The 21,285-nt window shown below is 41.8% G+C and overlaps 1 protein-coding gene across 5 annotated transcripts in view; it reads left to right on the top strand.

Moving 5' to 3' along the window:
- Window positions 1-4,198: 4,198 nt before the first annotated feature.
- Window positions 4,199-21,285, top strand: part of dennd5b (DENN/MADD domain containing 5B) — a 56,453-nt gene continuing 39,366 nt past the window's right edge. The window contains exons 1-2 of one of the 5 annotated variants that reach the window (XM_034578997.1): window positions 4,199-4,563; window positions 19,252-19,311. In XM_034578997.1, coding sequence (XP_034434888.1) covers window positions 4,455-4,563; window positions 19,252-19,311 — 169 coding nt within the window. In that variant the 5' untranslated portion in view covers window positions 4,199-4,454. The remainder of the gene's footprint in view (window positions 4,564-19,251; window positions 19,312-21,285) is intronic. The other 4 variants (XM_034578999.1, XM_034578995.1, XM_034578996.1 and 1 more) reach the window with 4 other exon arrangements.

The raw sequence follows: 21,285 nt of genomic DNA, 5'->3' as shown, positions 1-21,285 counted from the left end.
GAAACATAGAAATAGACTATTAGTTTGTCTAATAATATATAAATACAAAATATATGGCATCAGCATTTTCAGCTTTTTTATTGCTTTTGTGAATAGATAGTCATCTGCTCTATCAGGGTTGAGGGAACATAGGGCTTACACACACATAATTGTGAAGGTACATAGACACACTCCCTCTCTAGTAAAGGAAAATGAGGAACAGAGAGTATCACAAAGCAGACAGAGAAAATCAGTACACAGCCAGAATTAAAAGAAGAATTTCTAAGATAGGAGAGACGGAGATGGAGACAGAGAGTTAGGGAAGGAAAAATATAGCAAATAAAGGATTTGACTGAAAGAGAACAGAGGAAAAGAAGAAATAACAAAATGAGGCAATTTACTCTGAGATACAAAACGCTGAGGCCAAAGGAATCCAAAGTCGAAATTAAATACACACTTAAATGTGAATAAAATGTTTGCAAACAACCTATTCATTGTTTGGTTTGTTTGTTTTATTGCTGTAATTGCATTGATTCAATGTATTTGAGAGCTAAAATAACTACAAATTCAAGTTTACGTCAACTCTGTCAGATCAATGTCACCACCTGCAGATGAATATTTTTTAAATATTTCATATTTTTTTTGTAATTGTTGGTCAATGTGAAAATGTAATCTGTCTCCTAAAACGTAAATGTGTTTTTAAATCTTAAAAATACTTTGGTATCTGATGGTGTTGACACAAAATAAGCCCATTTTGTTAAAAAAGAAAAAAGATGGGAGGTTGTATCAAAGCATATAGCTCAGTAGCCTAGTATATGGTAGATACATACATTTAGTTTAATTGTTCTGAGCTTAAGGTTTTATTTTTTCAATATTGGATCCTGTTTTGTCCCACTTCTCAAGAATCAGTGATCACCATGGATCCCATGGATTGTTAGAGGGTCTCTGAGGAGGGTATTTAGGGTAGGGTTCAAAACCTCATTTGTATACTGATATCAATATACAGTAGAAATTGAAAAAAATTCAAAAGATATGACAATCAGCCTACTTACTGCTTTGCAGTATATGTTTATTTTTGATTTGCTCCCAGGTGCGCTTGAACCCACCTGGGTTGCCTGTGAAAAAAGAAGATTAAAACTGTCATACACACAATGAGAATACATGTAAAATACACATTAATGTAATGGAAACACAAACGAAATTATAGTCAGATCTATTCTTGCCCTAATGACAGTTTTACAAATCAAACATTTACTTATAAGCATTCACACAGCGACTTTGCAGCTGTGTTTTTTTTTCCTGGTTAATGTGATTGTACTCCTTATACTTTTTTAATGTAGTAGTTTGCTACTCGTTGTGAAATATGCGGCTCTGCTGCCACTACACTTGTCTATGTCCGTGATTGGTCATATGCAGTAAACACCGCCCCTTTTACACGCAAAAGCTCATATCTAAAGTACTGGGTAGACTTACTGCGTTGACAACAAACGTTGTGTGACCATTAAGCCTGATTGAGTTTGTTGGATTGAGTTCAGCTGGATATCGGAGAAATATCCTGAGTATGTTGAACTCAGAAAACAGTCTCCATCTTTTCTGATGATTCAGCTGCATTTCTAGGGCCCTGTTTCAGAAAGCAGGGCTAAGGAACTCTGAGAGTAAACCAGACCTCTAGGTTGATTAACTCTTTGCTGTCAAAATCTAATCTTCAATGCTTTTTTAATAAAGCTTCTAATTAGAGCTGGTTCAGTTTTTGGACCTGCTCTAAGTTAGGACACATGACACATGGACCTTCTCTTTCCTCTCCTCATCGCATTAATGTCTCAACAAGACATATTACTGACTTGAATTCTTCCCCAGAGTCCTTGTGCTTTATCATTTGCAGATCCAGGATCGCTGCTGCTGCCAATATGATGGATCGTGATGGTGGATCGTGATTCTGCTAGCAGCTGACATAGGATTATGATCACAACTAGATTGCTTAGATATACAATATCCCTACTCACATATACTATTAATAATGGCAATACCTCTATGATGACAATTTTAATTACTGTTCCCTTTATCTCTCTCAGACATTTTCTTATGTACAAATACTTTTGATTGATTAACCTCATCATTAATGTTAGACACTGTCTTTCCTCATCAATGTTGTAAATATTGTTATTTCACTTCTGTCCATCCTGGTAGAGGAATCCCTCTCATCTGGATCTCTCTGAGGTTTCTAAAAATCTTTCCTTGTGAATAGTTTTTTTTTGGTAGTTCCTTACTCTTGCTGAGGCTTAAGGGCAGAATATGTCACACCTTCTTAAGCTTAATTTGTGATTTATGAAAAATTGATTGATGGTTATTCACAGATTCTTTATAAAATCTGAAACTGAAAAGTAACTAGTATCTTAAGTAAGTTATCAAATGAAGTAAAAAGTAAAAATATCCTCTGAGATGTATTGTAGTAGAAGTATAAAGTAGCATGAAATGGAAATTATCAGGTAAAGTACAAGTACCTAAAAAAAAGTACTTGTAATTGTCCACACATACTGAAAATATGTAGCCTAAGGAACAATCCTCGTCTTATGTTGCCATCTAGTGGATACTTTGGGATCTGCACTGCTAGCTGTAGCAAATAGAAGGCGATGACAACATTAATTTCTTTGTTTAATAACAACACAGCTAGCTACAAAATAAACGTTCTTGATTTGCTGAACCTTAAATAAAATGTTATCTGATGATAATAACAGGTCTCTCTTCATATTCAAAGGTACTGATCGATGACATTTTATCTGTTGACCACAGTGGATTTTTCAGTCATTTTAGCCAAAGTAATTTTATTGACGACCTGTCTACAAAATGACTGGTATTGCTATGTGAGGTGACCAGAAATAATAAAACATTTATGCAAATGATTTTTCATAACGTGTTTGTGTTCACTACAATTGTGAATGTATATTACAGGAAGACGAGGACGACACTTTTAAACCAGATAATCCGAAAATCCATCCATGCATTATCTATACAACTTATCCACTTCAGGGTCGTGGGGGAGCTGGGGCCAATCCCCGCTGACATTGGGTGAGATGTGTGACACACCCTGGCTAGTCCATCACAGGGCTGACATATAAAGACATTCACCCATTTACACTCAGTGACTACACTCACAGTCCATCAGCTTAATTCCCTATCTGCATGGTTTTTTGGGAAGAAACCTTAGTACCCAGAGAAAACCTATGCAAACACGGGGGAGAACATACAACAGCTAAACTGTGATTCCAACAGAGAAACTTTGTGTTGTCAGGTAGCAATGCGCTGTGAGCAGCAGTGTGAACCACCGTGCTGCCAGAGAGGGACAATTTAGAGGCCTATAGAGGTTTACACTTAATAAACAGCACCTGTACAATAATAAAAACTAGCACCATTTTTTCCACAAAGCAATACTGATCATTACATTAAGGGAGAGAGCACACCCATGTCCACAGCACAGCTGATCTCTCAGTTGATACGAGTTACAGTAAGTTACAATGAAACTAAGAAATGAAACTTGAAATTTTGTTCTGGTGTTCCAATAGCTCTGGTGAAGGAAGCAGCTGTACAAGCTGGAAATACATGTAAAAATCTGACTTGGAAATGAATCATATAAGGCTGCAAATCCAAGAGAGACAAATGGAAAACCACCCGGTAGAACATCAGCTGAAGGTGGTTCCTTTAAAGCAGGGGGTTTTCAGGCCAAGGACCCCCAAACTGATGGAGAGATGGAGCAGGGACCCCCTACTATATATATTGTATAAAATTGTGTTTTTATACACAGTTTGAAGAGGTCCTCCTCTTTGTGTACAGGAGGCTTGGAGGCACAGGTCTAGGTGTGAGGTGTGAGTGAACCTGTGCCCAGCTTGAGAGAGCTCCTGTGTGTCGCTCAATGTGTGCATTGCTGACTGAAAGATAACGTCTTCTGCCTCCATGTATCCGTTCGCTACAATATGTTGGATTCATGTTAATGTGTATTTAAAGACATTTAAATTTGTGGAAATAAAATTGGTTGGAATTTTTTTTTTTAAATTAAAAATATATTAAAAATTGTCTAATCAACCAAACAATGTCGCGGACCCCCTGTTGAAGACCTCTGCTTTAAAGAGCTGTGATTCCCACCGTTGCAACAGACTGGTACGGATCGAAGTGAATGGGGGGGGACGCTGATTTGAAAAATCCCGCCCGGCGCCGGGCGGCTCCTCCCGGCGCAGGGCGGAGCTCTCTTGCCTTCGGCTTTGTCAGCGTGAGTCGGGAAGATTCGCTTACACGGGCGGAAAGACGAAGGAAAGACCACTGTTTCCAGAACAGCTCGCAAAAAGAAATGTCGGCTTATTCCCGAACCTTTTAAGCACAGCGGGGAATCGGCTTAGGAGAGCAGTTTGGAGGACCGTAGCAGTGTCCCACGTGTCCATCCTCCGGAGATGTGTTTGTGAGCGGTAGAAGCGGACAGCACCGAGATGAGCGCGAGCCCCGCGGCGTCCGGCGCGGTGCCCTGTCGCTTCGCCCACTACTTCGCTGTTTGTGGGATAGACACAGAAACGGGACTGGAGCCGGACGAGTTAACAGGTACGAGCTTTTCACTTGATGCCATGTCACCGGATTTGAAAACCTTTACATCTCACCCTCTCTCCAGCCCGACACATCTAGGGATGCTTGTTATTTGGGGGTGTCTCCTACATGCACATTGAGCACAGAGAGACATTTTAAGAGACATTCTCATATAAAAGGGAAAAGATAATGGAAAGTTATTCTATACAGGCTCGTTGCCAGTCTGGGGGGGGGGGGGGGGCAGTGAACTGCTGTCACTAAAGGCAGATGGGCTTCTACCAGCATCCTAATCAGATTAAAGTGCCCAGTGCTCTGTAGCTGTCCAAATGATACGAACTGTTCTGTAGTCTATTCTCCAAATACACCATGGTTTCGAGATGATAAACTACGCAGTCTCTTGCAGGAGACTGAGCCACATTCTGCTCCGTGAACCATGGAGACAGAATCCCCCTGTACTTTTCATTCACCAGTTTGATGTGCTCTTTGGTGCTTGCTGATAAAAGGCTGGGTTGAGGAAGAAGTGTTTTTTTTTTTTTGTTGCCAGAAGTTTGACCTCAGATTGAAAACGGCAGCTCTCATAGGATTGCCCTTTGTTGTGTTTACGCAAAGGGTTCAGTCGCCCTGCACAAAGCAGAGGCCCTTCTCCTAGTGTCTCCTGGAGGACGGCATCAGTCAGCTGCCACTACAGCTGTGGCGTTGCAGCACGTCACCAGATACAACAGATACTCACTGGCTGAGTTTTGCTCCCTTACAGCCCAAGCTTTACTCTCTGGATGTGGTTGCATGCTATGAGTTGCTGAAATATCAAATTGCACTCCGACTGGTAGCTTCTGACTATGTTACTCAAGCTCCGGTACAAAGTTCAGAAGAGTGATCGATCTCTCTCTCTCTCTCTCTCTCTCTCTCTCTCTCTCTCTCTCTGTGTGAGAGAGTGTTGACAGTGAGCTGTGACATTTTCATAAAGATCCTGAAAATATGTGAAGGATGTTTATCATGAATCACACAGTGCATTGTGTTCTTGAGTGTTGGTTACTGAGAGTGAAACTGTGTCTCTCTCTCTGTCTGTGTGTGTGTGTGTGTGTGGGGGGGGGGGGGTGTGACATAGATAAGCTTCCACTAAACTGACTCCATATGGCCTGATGTCTGCGTTGCTAACACCCCTAACTCCAACTTGGTGAGCTTTTGGCTTATGGTTCACAGTTATTCAAACTAAGGCCGCAACCATCAACGATTTTCAGCATCTTTCTTGATTTAATCTTTTTGTCTTTTTATATCCAAAATATAATTACTCCAGTGTGACTCGTTTTGTCTCCAGTGTCTCTTTGTGTGTCTATTTTCTAGTGCTAGGTTGGAAAGTCAAAATAATCTCCTTTCCTAACCACTGTTCCTTGACCCTGATGGAAAAACGTCATAAGTTCAAGGAAAGATGTGAAGAAGAGTCTGTAAGGGGTTAGGAAAGGAGAGCACGGACTGTAGAGAAAATAAGATCTCACTTTCATGCAGCTTTCTAAAAAAATACAACTTTATTTATAACAGACTACACACAATAGATCAGTGATTCTCAAATAGGGGTACAAGTACCCCTAGGGGTACTTTGGAGTACTGGAGGGGGTACTCGAGATTATTTTTTAAATGTTAGAAAAATAAAATATCAGAAGAAAAACACATCTGTCATAAGATAATTATAAGTTCAATAAAAAGGTAAATGTAAGTTGATCGTTTCCCAAGTCACGTTCATGATGATGTTTGTTCACTATAAATGTGAAGCCAGTTTCAATTCTGAATAAAACAAAATCAACAAAAATGGATTTGTGGTTGAAACGTTGCAGCAATGCAGCTGAAAACAAGGAGAAAGCAAAAACAGAGCCAACATAATATCGGCAGTATCAGGAAGAATATGTTTTAATGGGATTTACTTCGATGAGCTGCAACCCAGATTCAGTTTCATGAAGCCAGCGCACCTGCGACGACATATCAGCACAAAACATCAGTGCCATGTGGGTAAGCCACATTGCGGAAAAATTTGGTGAAGCATTTTTAGTCCAGCTGGATGAATCGACAGATGTCAGTTGGAAGGCACAGCTTATTGCTTGCGTCAGATACATTGATACTGATGACATTTGTGAACATGTACTTTTCTGTTAGAGTTTGGACTGCAAAACAACCGGAGAGGACATTTTGTATGTTGTTAATGCCTTCTTCTGTGAAAACGGTCTGAGCTGGGTATCCTGCAGCAGTGTGTGTACTGACGGAGCTGCGTCAATGACAGGCCGGCTGAAAAGGCTCATAGCACGTATTAGAAATGAAAATCCTGAAGTGCATTGGACTCACTGTGTTATACACAGGGAAGCACTAGACCAGGAAAATAAATCCTGTGTTGCATGACGTTTTGAACGACAGCGTCATAGTAAAAAAAAACATTTAGTCAAACCCACTTAATGCGCGACTGTTTAACTTCCTTTGTGAAAACATCGGAGCTGAACACACACAACTGCTCATACACACAGAAGTGCGCAGGCTCTCTCTCTCTACTGAACAGACTATTGGAATTAAGATCGGAAGTGCGCACCTTTCTGTCGGAGCACAGTTCTGCCCATGACACCTTGTTTGATGACACAGACTGGCTTGCAAAGCTATGTTATCTGGCAGATATATTCATCAAACTGAACGAATGTGGGTCTGCAGAGCAGAGACATATATATTCTGAACCTGTATGACAATGTGTGTGGTTTCCTGAAGAATGCAGAGCTGTGATTTCACCTGCTTTCCTCGGTTGGATGCTTTCCTCTCTAGTGAGGATGAGCAGAGCGCTCCTGTGAAGTCAATCATAGAGGGACATTTGGCCAACTTGATTAGTGGTTTTACCTCTTACTTCCCTGACATTGAGGAGAAATCAGCACAGCTGGATTGGGTGAGAAACCCATTTCTCTTGTCTGAATCAAACAGAAGAAAGCTTCCTGCAATTATCAGGGAAAACTCTTGGATCTGTCACCTGACCTTGGCCTACAGATGAAGTTTGACACTTCCACTCTCACACGGTTTTAGGTGTTTGTGAAGAAGAAACACCCTGAGCTGGGAAAGAAAGCTTTGGAGGAGCTATTACCCTTTGGATCCACATATTTGTGTGTCAAAACAAAGCAAAGAAACAGACTGTGTCTGGAAAAGAGTTTGATCACTGTAGTTGCCTCCCTGCCACCGAGAATGGTAAAGATCATCTGATCAAGGCCTTTTATCTGTTCCCCGTACTTTTGTTTTTAAAACCAGAGGCGTTTACAGTTGTAGTTCCCAAATTTTGGAACGCCTTTCCCAAATCCACCAGAGCTCCTGAATTTGCGGTTATCTTTAAGCAGCTGCTGAAAAGGTAATTTCTATAGGTTGTCCATTTTTATTTTATCTAAATTTTTTTTTTTGTATAATTTCTTCCAACATTACCACGAATTCTTTTTGGAATCCAGCAGAATATCGTAGTTTAATAAAACGATAGAGATAATTATCGCGGCATAACTTTTCCTCGATAGAAATATAAGATATGTCAGTATAAATGTCGATAGAACTCATTCTATCCATGTTTTGACAATGACGATGAGAATAGCGCCGAACCGATCATGTGGCTGGAATAGAGTTACACCCACGTCATGTTAGGTTGACGCACACAGCGTGTAGGAGCAGCAGCACACGTGCTAATGTTTGGGCTACAGCATGGAGGTGGACGACTCTGCATCGTTGCAGTTACAGAACATAATGATTATGTTTTCTGCTACATTCATTGTTTAAGCGGGTTTGCACCACTGAATAATTATAACCACTGCTGCTTCAGGATTTGGACAGACGTTTATTAAAGGTCCGGTGTTGGAGTCTCCTGCAGACAGAAGAGAAGTTTCCTCCGGCAGATTGTGACGCAACGCTGTGTTTTAACTTCACTGTGTTGCAGAAGAAGCGACGCCCCACCTGCTGATGTGAAGAAAATATGTTTTCCATATATCGCCCAGCCCTAATTTAGACAGGGCATAAAGCATAGGTTCACTTTGGCTATTCCAAAAATGAACATGGAGACTAAGAAGCTGGCAAAGGAAAATTCACTTCAATGATGCTGGCCCATTTTTTCGAACAGGGATACTGTTCTAACCCTAACCCTTCGTGTACAGATTGCAGCATATGTCTCATTTAATACCTCATAAATGCATGTGAACCTTTAAACTCTGACCATAAAATACGCTAACAAAATACGCTACAAAACCATGGATCTTGGTAACATCTCCATCTCATTGTCTATTTACCAGTTTGCATGTGTATTACTGAAGACTGCAGGAAGTGGCTGGAAAAAAGGAGAGATCATGAAATGTGCCAGTCAGATAAAATTTATGCAAAGTTTTCACCACTTCAAAGACCATGGCTGTGAGGGAAAGCTCCCCTTAGTCTGGGAACAGGTCATGGAGGAGATTGTCACCAGGCACAACATCTGGAAATGGAACTCCAAGTTCCTGATCCAGTAAGTCTATGATATCCTACCTAGTCCATCCAACCGGTTCACTTGAGGCAAAGCTAAAACAACCACTTTGTCCAAAGACAGGCACCCTTGAGCACATCCTCAGCAGCTGTTCCAAGGCCCTGGTTGAGAGGCGCTATCATTGAAGACATGACCACGTCCTTAAGACCATTGCTGAGGTAATCAGCTGGGGGAGACATAGCTGTACTACAGCCAAGGCGCCCACTTTCATAATGAAGGGGGAACAGCTGAAGACTAGAATTACAGCACTGTGGTTGTATGCCTCCACCAACCAGTACAGTTTCTGTGTATATATTTCGACATATATATTTTCTCAGATTCATAGGTCACTGTGACTTTTGACCTTTGACCACTGAAATGTTATCACTTTATCTTTGATCTTCTGATCAGAAGTTGAAGAAATTCCCTCAAGCAGTCTAGAGATATCACATTCAAGAGGCCAAAAACATTTTTTGAGGGCACTTTGATCTTGACCTTTGACTACGAGATCTAATCAGTTAACCAGTGATTCCAAGTGAACATGTATTCCTAATATGAAAGAATTCCCTTGAGATGTTCCTGAGATATTGCATTCAAAAGACAAAACACAAAAAGTCACAATGACATTTGCCCCTTGACCACCGAATTCTAATCAGGTCATCCATGAGTTAAATTGAATTGTGCCTGATATGATGAAATTCCCAACAGGCAGTCCTGATATATCCCAATCACAGTCCTGTGAGGTCATTGTGACCTTTGACTTTTACCTCCAGGCGCATGAATGTTTGTACCAAGATTTACTCAAGCTTATCTTAAGGTATCATGTTCAAGAAAAACATGAACATACTTTGACCTTTGGCTACCAAAATGAAATCCAAGTTCAATTGAATGTTTGTGCCAAATGTGAAAGAATTACCTCAAGGTGTTCCGGAGATATCACATTCACAAGGCAAAACATGTGCTTTGTGAGGTCACAGTGACATTTGACCTTTGACCACCAAATTCCAATCAATTCATCCTTGAGTCCAAGTAAATATTTGTACCAAATTTGAAGAAATTTCCTTTCTTGATATATTTATGGAAGCTGCTTCAAGCCTCACTTTCTTTATTAGGGCAACCTACAACACCCTTCCCTCCCCCCGCAATCTACACCAGTGGCTGGGGACAGAACAGGCCTGTGACGTCTGTGTGACCACCAACGCCTGCCTCCAACACACTCTTGCAAGTTACACAGGGCTGGTTCAGGTGGAGACAAGACCAGGTTCTCAGGAAGCTGCTGGAGGTTGTGGAAAGAAAGAGGCAAGTGGCCACCAATAGAGCCAGATGAGGACCCAAGACAAGGAAAGTCTACAGATACCACCAGCGGGAGACCAGCACCCTTGCTGCTCTTGTCTGGGACGGACACGAGATTGAGGTTTAATGCCCTGCTACGAGGAGATAAGGGGCGAAACATCAGTGAATGGTGTTCCCCAGCTGATGACCCTGTAGCCAACCAGACGGGCACTTGTTGTGGTGCGGCAGGCCCAGAGCCTATCAGGTTCCAACATCTAACCGTTCAGATCGAGATATCGCATTCACAGGAATGGCACGGATAGACGGACAACCCAAAAACATAACACCTCCATGCCGGCGATGGCCAGTGTGTGAACTGCTCTGCTAGGCTGCTCTCATCTGCATTAGACTCGGTGATGTCGGTTGACCTGGAGAGGCAGCTGAAAATCAGTCTTCACCAAGACCAGATATCATCTTGGTCTCCGAGGCTACAAGACAGAGTGCATACCCCCCCAAGGCCAACAGTTCCCTCAACTTGCACACATTCAATATCAGTCCCCTAAACATGTCTAATTTGAGATCCACTAATTATTCTCTGACATCAAGTTTCGCAATGTTAAAATAAGGGGAAAGAAAATTCCTTGATCTGCCACTGAAAAGCTCAGTAAAGAAAGCATCAACGGACAGTTTCATTGAAAATGATGAATTGGATTACCTCCTGTTTATACCATACCATTCTGTATTGTCATTGATGTGACAATATTACCGCCTTTGTCTGTATCTGAGTTTTTGGGAAAGATAAATTCATGTTGTGAATGAGGTGGAAGTCTGTGATTTTAGCCTCCAGCCCACGTCAAGTGTTGTTCGAGAGAAGTGCTGTAACTAGAAAAGTTATTTCTTTCTTTCTCTGTCGCTTATCGGTTTCCCTTCTCTCCCCTTCCAGTGATTACATCCATCTCTTTGCATTTTGTCTCCAGCCCACTGCCTCTTGCTTTGTTAGCTTGGCCTGAGTGCTGTTAAGCTTGTTAGAGTAATCCATTAGGACAGTTCCTTCCGGCTACACTGAACACATCACTTGAATGTCAGGAAGGTATTGTATGATATTCTAAGATGTACTAGATCCTCAGGCTTGGTTTTCAGGATTGGTTTAAGAGTGTGTGTGTGTGTGTGTGTGTGTGTGTGTGTGTGTGTGTGTGTGTGTGTGTGTGTGTGTGTGTGTGTGTGTGTGTGTGTGTGTGTGTGTGTGTGTGTGTGTGTGTGTGTGTGTGTGTGTGTGTGTGTGTGTGTGTGTGTGTGTGTCATAACCGGAGTCATGATCCGACATCATCGATGAATATCTTAATACACGTGGTTATAAGTTTGTGTGTGAAGAGGGACAGAGACGAGCACACACTCTCACACATACACTCCTGCAGACAGATGCTCCTACCGCAGGTTATGACGCAGCGCAGTGTTTTAACTTCATTGTTGCAGAAGAAGCGACGGCCCGTTTATCCAGGAACATAAATATGAATTCAGCAGGTTATTATAAAGATCAGTTTGATAATTAGAAACCATCAGAGGAGCAGTTGAGCTGTTGACCAGCGGAGTAATGCGCCTCAGTGCAGTGGTGTTGATTTAAGTTAAAGGGGACATAGCATGCAAATTCCACTTTGTTAGTGCTTCTACAGGTTAATGTGGGTATCTGGCATGTCTACCAACCCAAAAACTCTGGGGAAAAAACACTCGCGCGTTTTGTTATAGTTCCTCTAAGTCAGAAACGTCATGCTTGAGCGACTCGATTGCGCTTCCTGGGTTTTGTGTCGTAACAAGGAACTGGAAGTCTCCCTACATGGTCTTGGCCCCGTCCCCCCCCGCCCCCCCCCCCCCCCCCCCCCGTCCCCCCACACTCGCTACGCCGGGTTTACACCGGAGGCAGCGAGGCAGCGAGGCAGCGAGGCTGCGAGGCAGCGCAGCGCCGTTCCCAAGCACGCAGCCGGGCTGTTCACACGGGACGAGCATTTCTCCGCTGGTGAGCCCGTGATTCACTCACATGTGGCATTTGTCTGGATCGTTGGGACTGGGAGGCTGCAGCAGCTGCTCGGGAGCGACCGCTCGCTCTCCCGTGCGTGAGCTGGAATTTGTGTCAGCACCACACAGCCAGCAGTGTGGAAGACTTCCGCAGTGTTCAGCGCTACTGTAACCCCCGAACCCCGACATTCAACGGGTACAACAACAAGCGGAGAATGCAGAATCGCGGGCTGACCTTATATATACAGTCTATGGGGCTGACCAGCGCGGAGAAATGCTCGTCCCATGTGAACAGCCAGGCGGCTGCGTGCTGAAGAACGGCGCTGCGCTGCCTCGCAGCGTTCTTCCACACTGCCAGCTGTGTGGAAGACTTCCGCAGTGTTCAGCTCTACTGTACGCCGGGTTACAGTAGTTACGCCGGGTTACACCGGACGCGGAAGGTAGACACGAGAATGAATAAATAAATATAAAAAGGCAAAAAAATATTTTGTGGTTATTTGATTTATGTTAAGAAATATATCTATACTGACTGAACGATAACAGGGTTAAAGGTCAGCCTGACAGAGGAGTTTTGCACTTACCTCCCAAGGTGAACTGCTCACTTTGACTATGAGGTCACTGACTCCAGGGCTCACTGACTCTGAGACAGAAGATCCATCGTGTCTACTCCCTTATCTCTGCTGAACTTTGACTAGAAGCCATAAAGCATCTCCACAGGATGAGACCACACATCCCTGACACTCAACAGCCAACCAACAAAGTGCACTTGAAGCAATCCACACAATTCAGAAAAGTTGTGCTCCAAATCAACCTCGAAACAGCTTCTAGCCTTTAGCTGAGCAGTGTGCATGAAGCTGCCAAAGTCATTTTTAGAAAGCAGCAAATTCTGTTCACTGTTGTTGGCCTTGTCTAAATGCATATTCAGTTTTGGTGTACTTATTTTCTTTACTGCTTTTTGCACCAGATGTAGTGGTGGTTTGAAAATCTATCGTCATCGCGTTATCAACGTGCACAATATAGGTATCGCAAAAGACGGCCCAAACTGCGATAAATGGTGTTCCATGCGCCATGCATTCACGCTCTGCATGTCAATATATTCGTCCAATTAGATGGAGCCCTGCTGCCCTAGATAATAAATGAAAGATATTCAAATCATTGTCTGAAGAAGAGAATCGAGAGAGAACAGAGAATTGCAAGGCGGCTCCATCAAATGTCGCTCCGCTCCTCCCAACTAAATTCTATGGTGGAAATTCTTAGTTTATGTTTATTTACCGTAAGTCATATCGTCATCGCGAAATTCAACAACGTTATCGCACATCATATGTTCCTAATATCGTGCAGCCCCAACTATGTACAGTATGTAGTGACATGAATGTGTCAAATAAATGCAGAACATTAACCATCTGTCATTAATGACCCTGCATTAATTTTCGCTGATTGCTGAATGAAATGCCATAACATGATACCTCCGACTCCCCAGGGACACACATTATCTACATGTCTGGAACAGCATGGAGTGTAGTGTTATGTCAGCCAGGCCATAAACCTCGTTATATAACTGTGATAGGCCACACAGCAGTAACTAAGGCCTCTTATGTCAGATTACAGGCTGCATGGCACTGACTACGGAAGCCCAGCTGACTACCAACAAGCCCTCACCTCAGTGTTAGACATGCTGGATACTCAGACAGGATTATACCTCATAAACACAGCCTGAGCATCACGCAGCTGAAATGCATTCATTCATGATTTATTTTCAGGCTAATCATAATCAACAGTGTTTTACAGATGTTGTAATGCACACTGCAGACTTAACTTTGTCTTCTCATTACTATATATAAGCTCTATATACTATCTTGTCTCATCTGGATTTGAAGTTTCACATGAAGACCGATAACACATGCCAGGAATTGAGTTTGTTTTAACTAAATTTGGTAGATAATGTCACCTCTTTTTTATAGGTGAGGTTGTATTTGATACATGTTTTTATGATGTTAGCAGAGCTTGTGTTTGTTTGAGGCGAGGTGTTCATTGTGGGAAACCATGCTTTATCTTCAGGACATCACTGTTGTTCTAAAGAGAACACGTACATTTAAATTTTAAATTCACGTCCAGCAGACACTGTAACATTGCGCTGACACACTGCCGGCAAAGCGTGCATGCATTGATAGGTTAATTGGACTTTGAGTTCCAAATCATTCATTGACCTCTGGTCTTTGTGATAAGGCTGGGTAAACAAGTGATGACTGCCATCAGTTAAAGTACTCCATGTGAAATTCTTACCTACTATCTTTACAAACCTTTGTTCGTTGTTTTTACAATTCTCCCTCCCTCCCGCTTTTGTTTTGGCCTCTGGTGTTGATGTCATTGTTGTATTTATTGTCAGACGAGCAGACACACACACACACACACAGACACACACACTCCTGCAGACAGAAATTATTCCCCCATTACGACTTAACGCAGTGTTTTAACTTCAGTGTTGCAGAAGAAGCGACGGCCCGTTTATCCAGACACATTAATCAAGTGCATTGTGTGTCTTCAAAGAGGGGGGATGCGACATGAAATTATGTGAAAATACAGGATTATCATGCAAAAAAAAGATTGCTAGCATGCTAACGCTAGTGTGACCTTTTTTTTTTAAGGTTGTTGAGATCTTAAATAAACCAATGCTACTGTTTGCAGTTACTAAAGTGACAAACCTTTAATATCCAAATAACATCTATGCTTATGCAGGTGAATCAATCACTTTTGAAATTGGAAAGCTTGGATGCTCTGCATTATTTCACATTTAAATCAAAAGCACACTGCTTCAAGCTGCTAGCAGTGGTCTGTATGCAACCCTGCCAGGATGCTTTGTTATTAGAGGAGCAGTTAAGTTCAGTAACATCGCCACTATCTGCGGGCTCAATCAAGTGCATCGTGTGTCTTCAAAGATGGTGGATGTGACATGAAATTGTGTGAAAATACGGGATTATCATGCAAAAAAAAAGGTCGCTAGCATGCTAGCTCTAGTGCACTCCTGATCTTTAATTTTTTTTTAAGGTTGTTTTGAAAAAATGACCATAATACATTGAAATGATATTAAACTAAGATATTAAAATCATCATCGTAATTTTTTAATCCTTATTAATGGAGAAAATACTACATTTGTTGGTCTCTCTGACTTGCATTTAATTTTCATCTATATTATATGTAAAGCACTTTGAGCTGCATTTTTTGTATGAAAGGTGCTATGCAAATGTTTTTTTATAGATTTTGAAAACACTGGAGTAAGACACTGTATCAGATGATGAAAAAATTATACCACTAATTGTATGCTTTAGAGTGATTTATCAAATAAATATGTCAAATGTTGTTTGATGCCAGTTTCATATTTGAGGATTATCTGTTGACTGACAGTAAGTGTTGCAAACACTTGCCTGGCAGGCTTATCTGTCTTGCAGCTGTCGTGGTTGTGTCATGAGTTAAGAATGCTGGACTTGTGCCACGATAGTGACCAAAGCTTAACTGGGACAAAAGGACTTAGGGGAACGCACTTTCCCTCCAAATCCCCAGAGCACAGACATCATGACAATGCGCTTTTATGCCGTGACCTCCTGTCTCATCCCTTCTATTGTTGATATTATCCAGCGTAGTGAGGGTTATCTGAGATCCTGTCATCAGTTACTTCTCTAAAAAGCTCAGAAAAAGGTGTAGATCAATGGTCTGCAACTGGCAGCCTGTAGTCATGGCAGTAACTAGGGCCCCACGATATTAGGAAAACATGCGATAACATAACAAAATATTGCGATGACGATATGACTTGCGATAAATATACATATACAGTCCCTGGCTACAGACGTGGAGACCACGGACAGCTCCACTCCCAGGAGAAGGTGCACAGCCCTTACCTACAGTGTTAATTTGGGTCCTTTTTTGTATACATGTTTGGGCCATGAAATTGTTTTTCATACAGTTTTAAGCAGCTCTGTCAGTAATCTACTGCTCCTCTCTGGGTCTCTGTTATTCACAATGTGCACTGCGCCAACTGAGTCAAACCAAACGGAGTGCTCCGCTCCTCCAGCTCTACATACATGGTCTAAGTTTATAAAGTCTGTTGTTTTAATCCAGACTGAGTTTGTACATGTGTCCGATCACACACTGTGTGTGTGTGTGTGTGTGTGTGTGTGTGTGTGTGTGTGTGTGTGTGTGTGTGTGTGTGTGTGTGTGTGTGTGTGTGTGTGTGTGTGTGTGTGTGTGTGTGTGTGTGTGTGTGTGTGTGTGTGTGTGTAAGAGAAAGAGAGGGGAAAAGAGCGAGCGAGCGGCTGATGAATGCGCTGCTCTGAATAAAGATTTAACTCATTAATAAAAGTAACGATCATTATGTGAAGATCAGTGTTGATATTGTGCCGACAAACAACTTTAAAACTGTAGCAGTCAGACATGTCAGCTGAGATACACACACACACACACACACACACACACACACACACACACACACACACACACACACACACACACACACACACACAGCGGAGTCGATGTGTCTGTGCTCTGTTACTTTTCCCTCAGCTTCTGGGATCATAAATAAGCTTAACAGTTATTTTATATAATCATCCGCTCGTAGTGAGCTCTCTGTTTTCTCTTCTTCTGACAACGATTAACTGACAGAAAATACCCTTCAATGATCTGAATGTCTTTAATTTATTATTTAGGGCAGCAGGGCTCCATCTGATTGGCAAAATATATTGAGCATGAATGCATGGTGCATGGAACACCATTTATCACAGGTTTTGCCGTCTAAAATAACACCAGTTGAGTAAATCAATAAAACATGTATCTAAACCACAGAGTTGAACAGTAGCAAAGCAAATTCACTTTCCTTTTATGAAAAACATTGACTGCAAAATTTGACTTCAACTCAACTCTGCACATGTTTTAGTATTTTGTAGGTGTATTTAAGGAGGGGTACTAATGCCAGGGGAGTATTCTGAAATAGGCTATGTCATAAATACTTCCACCAGGGACATTATGTTTCACTTTATTAGCCTGTCTATCTGTTAGTCACCAGGATAATACAAAAACTGCATTTTGAAAATGAATATCTTGAAATAGCCATTTATTATGTTCTGGGCTGCCATCTACTGGTTTAGCAAAATACTGGCCCGTGGCCAAAATTACTTGCCAACCCCTTGATTAGATAAACAGCATCTGATAATCTGTTGATATACCATGTGCCTGAATGAAAATGAGTTGGCCACCGTTATTACCTCCTGACGCAGCCTTATTGTCCCACTCCTTCCATCTCCCCCCTTTTCCCTCCTCCTTTATCCTTCTCCCTCCTTCACCCTTTCTCTTCTGCCTCTATTGGATAAAGCAGTGATTGACAGCGTGATAAAAGTATGTCATCACCACAGTGGCACCCTGTGTCTGGCAGATAGAGAGCAAATAGGGCCAACAGAGCCACACACACACACACACACCCATGCACGTGCATGCACACACACACACTCACAAACACAAACTTGCCTGTCTAATTCTGACTTGGTCTGGCTCTCTGCAGCTCTGATCCACATCATGTGAGGATACATTTCAAGAGATTAGAAGGTGTTAAAACCACATCTCCACCATCCTCCGATGTAATTGTCATTTTGCCAAGGAATGGAATGCTGCTCTCACCCAGCCAGTGCCAGGCATTGGCAGTAGAGTTCAGCACAGCAGGCGCTGGCTCCATATACACAGAATGAGAGGTTTGAATTTGTGTTTTGTGCGTCTATGAGCTCTTTAGATACCACCTCTGTGTGTATGTGGCCCAGAGTGTGTGGCTCAGAACCAATACCAAGAGATGACCTGGGTAAGGGGTGTGTCTGGCCGCCCCAGCAACAGGGAGTTGGTGTTCACTGGTCTCCAACCGTATATCAGAGGAAATGTAAGGGGGTTTGGAGTTCAACATCCCTTCAATCTCAATTAGGACTGTTTCCTCCATAACTGTTTTCAGACATGTTCTGCAGAGGAAGAATTGGAAGAATTGGATCCTGACTTTCTGCAGTGTGCACGTTCACACATGCACACTGCAGTGGGAGGTTCTTTTGCAGATTTCAAGTGTTTTTATTTACATCACATCGACCCAAGTGTTGCGTCGTCTGTGTCTTCTACGTCTATGGCACTCATTTTTCGTCCTAATATTTTTTTGTTTTTTTTCTTCATTTTTATGTCCGTCACATGTCATCACCCATCCACCCCCCTACCCCCTCCCTCGCTCTCGTTGAATCCAGCTGTGTTCTCACATTGTCTCCTCTGGATTTCCTGCTGACATTTTCAGGGTTCCCGCAGCTCCTTAAAAAGTCTGCTAGAATTTAAAGTGAAGTTTTATGTGTTTGAACAAAGCTGGGCTGAATGAGTTTATCAATATTTTGGACCAGTGGAGTTAAAGCAGAAATACTTATGCATCACGAATGCCCACTTTCTCATTCATACAGTTTGTTGTATCACATTAAAGATGTGAACTGTCAGATCTGTGGTCTAAATATGGCATTATTGGTTTGCTGGAACTGGAAATGTGTGTTGCCATACATATGCTCCTGCTTGGTTGGACTCCAAAGAGCTGCTCAATACCATTAACCCCAAGCTATATATTCAATATGTGTCCAACATATGTCTGCATTTTGATTTTTTCCAGTGCAAAGGCTATTGATGGTTTTGTCCCCAATAAAATAAAACAGCAAAGTAAACAGTGCTGTTTCCGAATGCTCATACTTCCATTTGAGCCCCATGTGTGCTATGTTTGAAATACCATGCTGTGCTCTGTTGTGATATCAATAGTATGTGTGTACTGTTTATTCTCTGCTCAATTTTATGCATGTATTAATGTGTGCTTCTCTGTGTGCCATTCTTTTGACATTACATTGTTTCTTTGTCTTTTGCTCCATGTTTTCCTCCACGCGGCTCGTCGTCAGCTTTGTACCAATGGCTTGAAGCAGACCGCCAAGGCAGGGATCAAGATACAGCAGCCACAGGTAAATATTCCATCATAACAGAGCGCCACACCACACTGTCTGCATGCATGTCTGCTTCTACTGTTAGCTGGTCCCTTTTCCAGATACACCTTATTAGCCAATCTAACATAATTTCAGAATTGTCATAGTATTTCCACAATGATCTCGTTGTTGGGGAAAATTAATCATATTTTCACATCACTTCATACACAGTCTGTGCTCATCTCATTTTTGACACTTGAAGGAAACTTTGTCTCAGATGGCACTGGGTACATTTTTGTGTGTGACCATTTTCAGTCGTCAGCCACAAATTCAAAGGCGTGTTTTGTTTGTTTGTTGCTCCACAGAAGAAAATCCAAACCTCTGTTGGTTTTGTTAAACCGCAAAACGCAGTCTGCTTGCAATAGTAAAGTAGTAATAAAGAGTGCTGTTATTTTTTCTGACAAAATGCCTTTTTATTTTAACACTTTTTATTGATTTTCCAATAAACCCACCATACATGTTTTTGCAGCATATTATAGAAATGAACGTATATACAAATTTATACAAGCATGGGTCAGCTGCCTCATACTAGCATTCATATTCTAGTTATCTTTATTTAAAGGTACTTGCAAGCTCTAAACATACTCATGGGGTCCAAATCTTCCTAAAGTTTTGCAAAGAGCCTCTAAGGGTATATCTGATGTTCTCAAGTTAGAGAAAATGTAAGGAGTCCCTAATCCATCTTGCAAAGATAGGAGGCGCGTGGTCCTTCCAGGAGAGGAGAATGAGACGTCTGGCAATCAAGGAGGTAAAGGCTACAATTGCAGAAGCCTTGTCTTTGAGGGAGCGAGTTCCAGGGCATAAACCGAAAAGGGCACATATGGGACTTGGGGTGATGTTTTTTGGTAGATTTTAGTATAGGTGCTGTAAATGTTGGCCCAAAAGGTGCCAAGTTTGGGACAGGACCAAAACATGTGTATATGATCCGCTGGCTGACCTTTGCAGCGAGGGCATGAAGGGTCTACATTAGGAATTTATTTTACCAGTCTCACCTTGGTCAAATGTGTTCTCAGAACAATGTTGAGTTGTATCAAGCTGTGCCGAGCACAAGGGGAGGAGGTGTGTATTAAGTCGAGTACTGCTTTCCAATGATCATCTGGAAAGGTCGTTCTCCCATAGTCTTCTAACGTCTTGCAGGGAGTGAAGGATGATATTGCATATATTGTTATAGAAAACTCAAATTATTCCTTTGCGATGTGGGGATAATGAGAGGATATGATCCACTGTGTTGTTGGTTGGAAGGTCTGCAAAGGAAATAATGCTTTTCTGGACAAAATGGAGATACCTAAAAAGTTTTTATTTTGGTAAATCGAATAATTGAGAGAGTTGTGCAAAGGACCCAAAATTGACATCCACATATAAATTAGAGATGGGTTTAATGCCTTTTGAGTCAGAGAGAGAAGGTGGGAAGTTATGATTGTGGGAAGTTATGATTTTGGGAAGTTATGATTGTTCCTGATAGGAGAGTGCACCAATGTTGTCTGCAACTTGAAATGCCTTCTAAATTGCGTCGGAATTCTGATTGAGTGATAGTGAGAATCATTAACTTTGGATTCTCTTGCCTTTTTTGCCCTGGAGGAGTACTCTAACCCTAACCCTTGATAATTCAAGATAATCCTTGAAGGTCTCCTATAAGGTAGAGTGACACATTTCTGGTGAGGCATTGGTTTCAAGAAAGAAATTAATTTGAGAAGAAGCGTGGTCTACGAATGTTTCATCAGCAAGGAGGAGGGGGTAAGTCTCCAATTGTGTGAGAGTCTATGGCAGTTGGGTAATGCTACATGAAACAAACATGATCTGATATTGTGATGCTGTGATAAGAGTAAGAGCTAACGTTTCCCAGTAATCTATTATCTCAAAGAAAATAATCACTGCAAGTGTATGAATGATGGGTATTGGAGAAGAAGGGAAATGCTTTTTTGTTATTAAATTAAAATCTCCAAATATCAGAAA

Source organism: Hippoglossus hippoglossus, chromosome 23 (genome assembly GCF_009819705.1).
Source record: "Hippoglossus hippoglossus isolate fHipHip1 chromosome 23, fHipHip1.pri, whole genome shotgun sequence".
Lineage (NCBI taxonomy): Eukaryota > Metazoa > Chordata > Actinopteri > Pleuronectiformes > Pleuronectidae > Hippoglossus > Hippoglossus hippoglossus.
The sequence above is the reverse complement of the archived record's forward strand: the minus strand, read 5'-3'. Positions and strand labels throughout refer to the sequence as shown.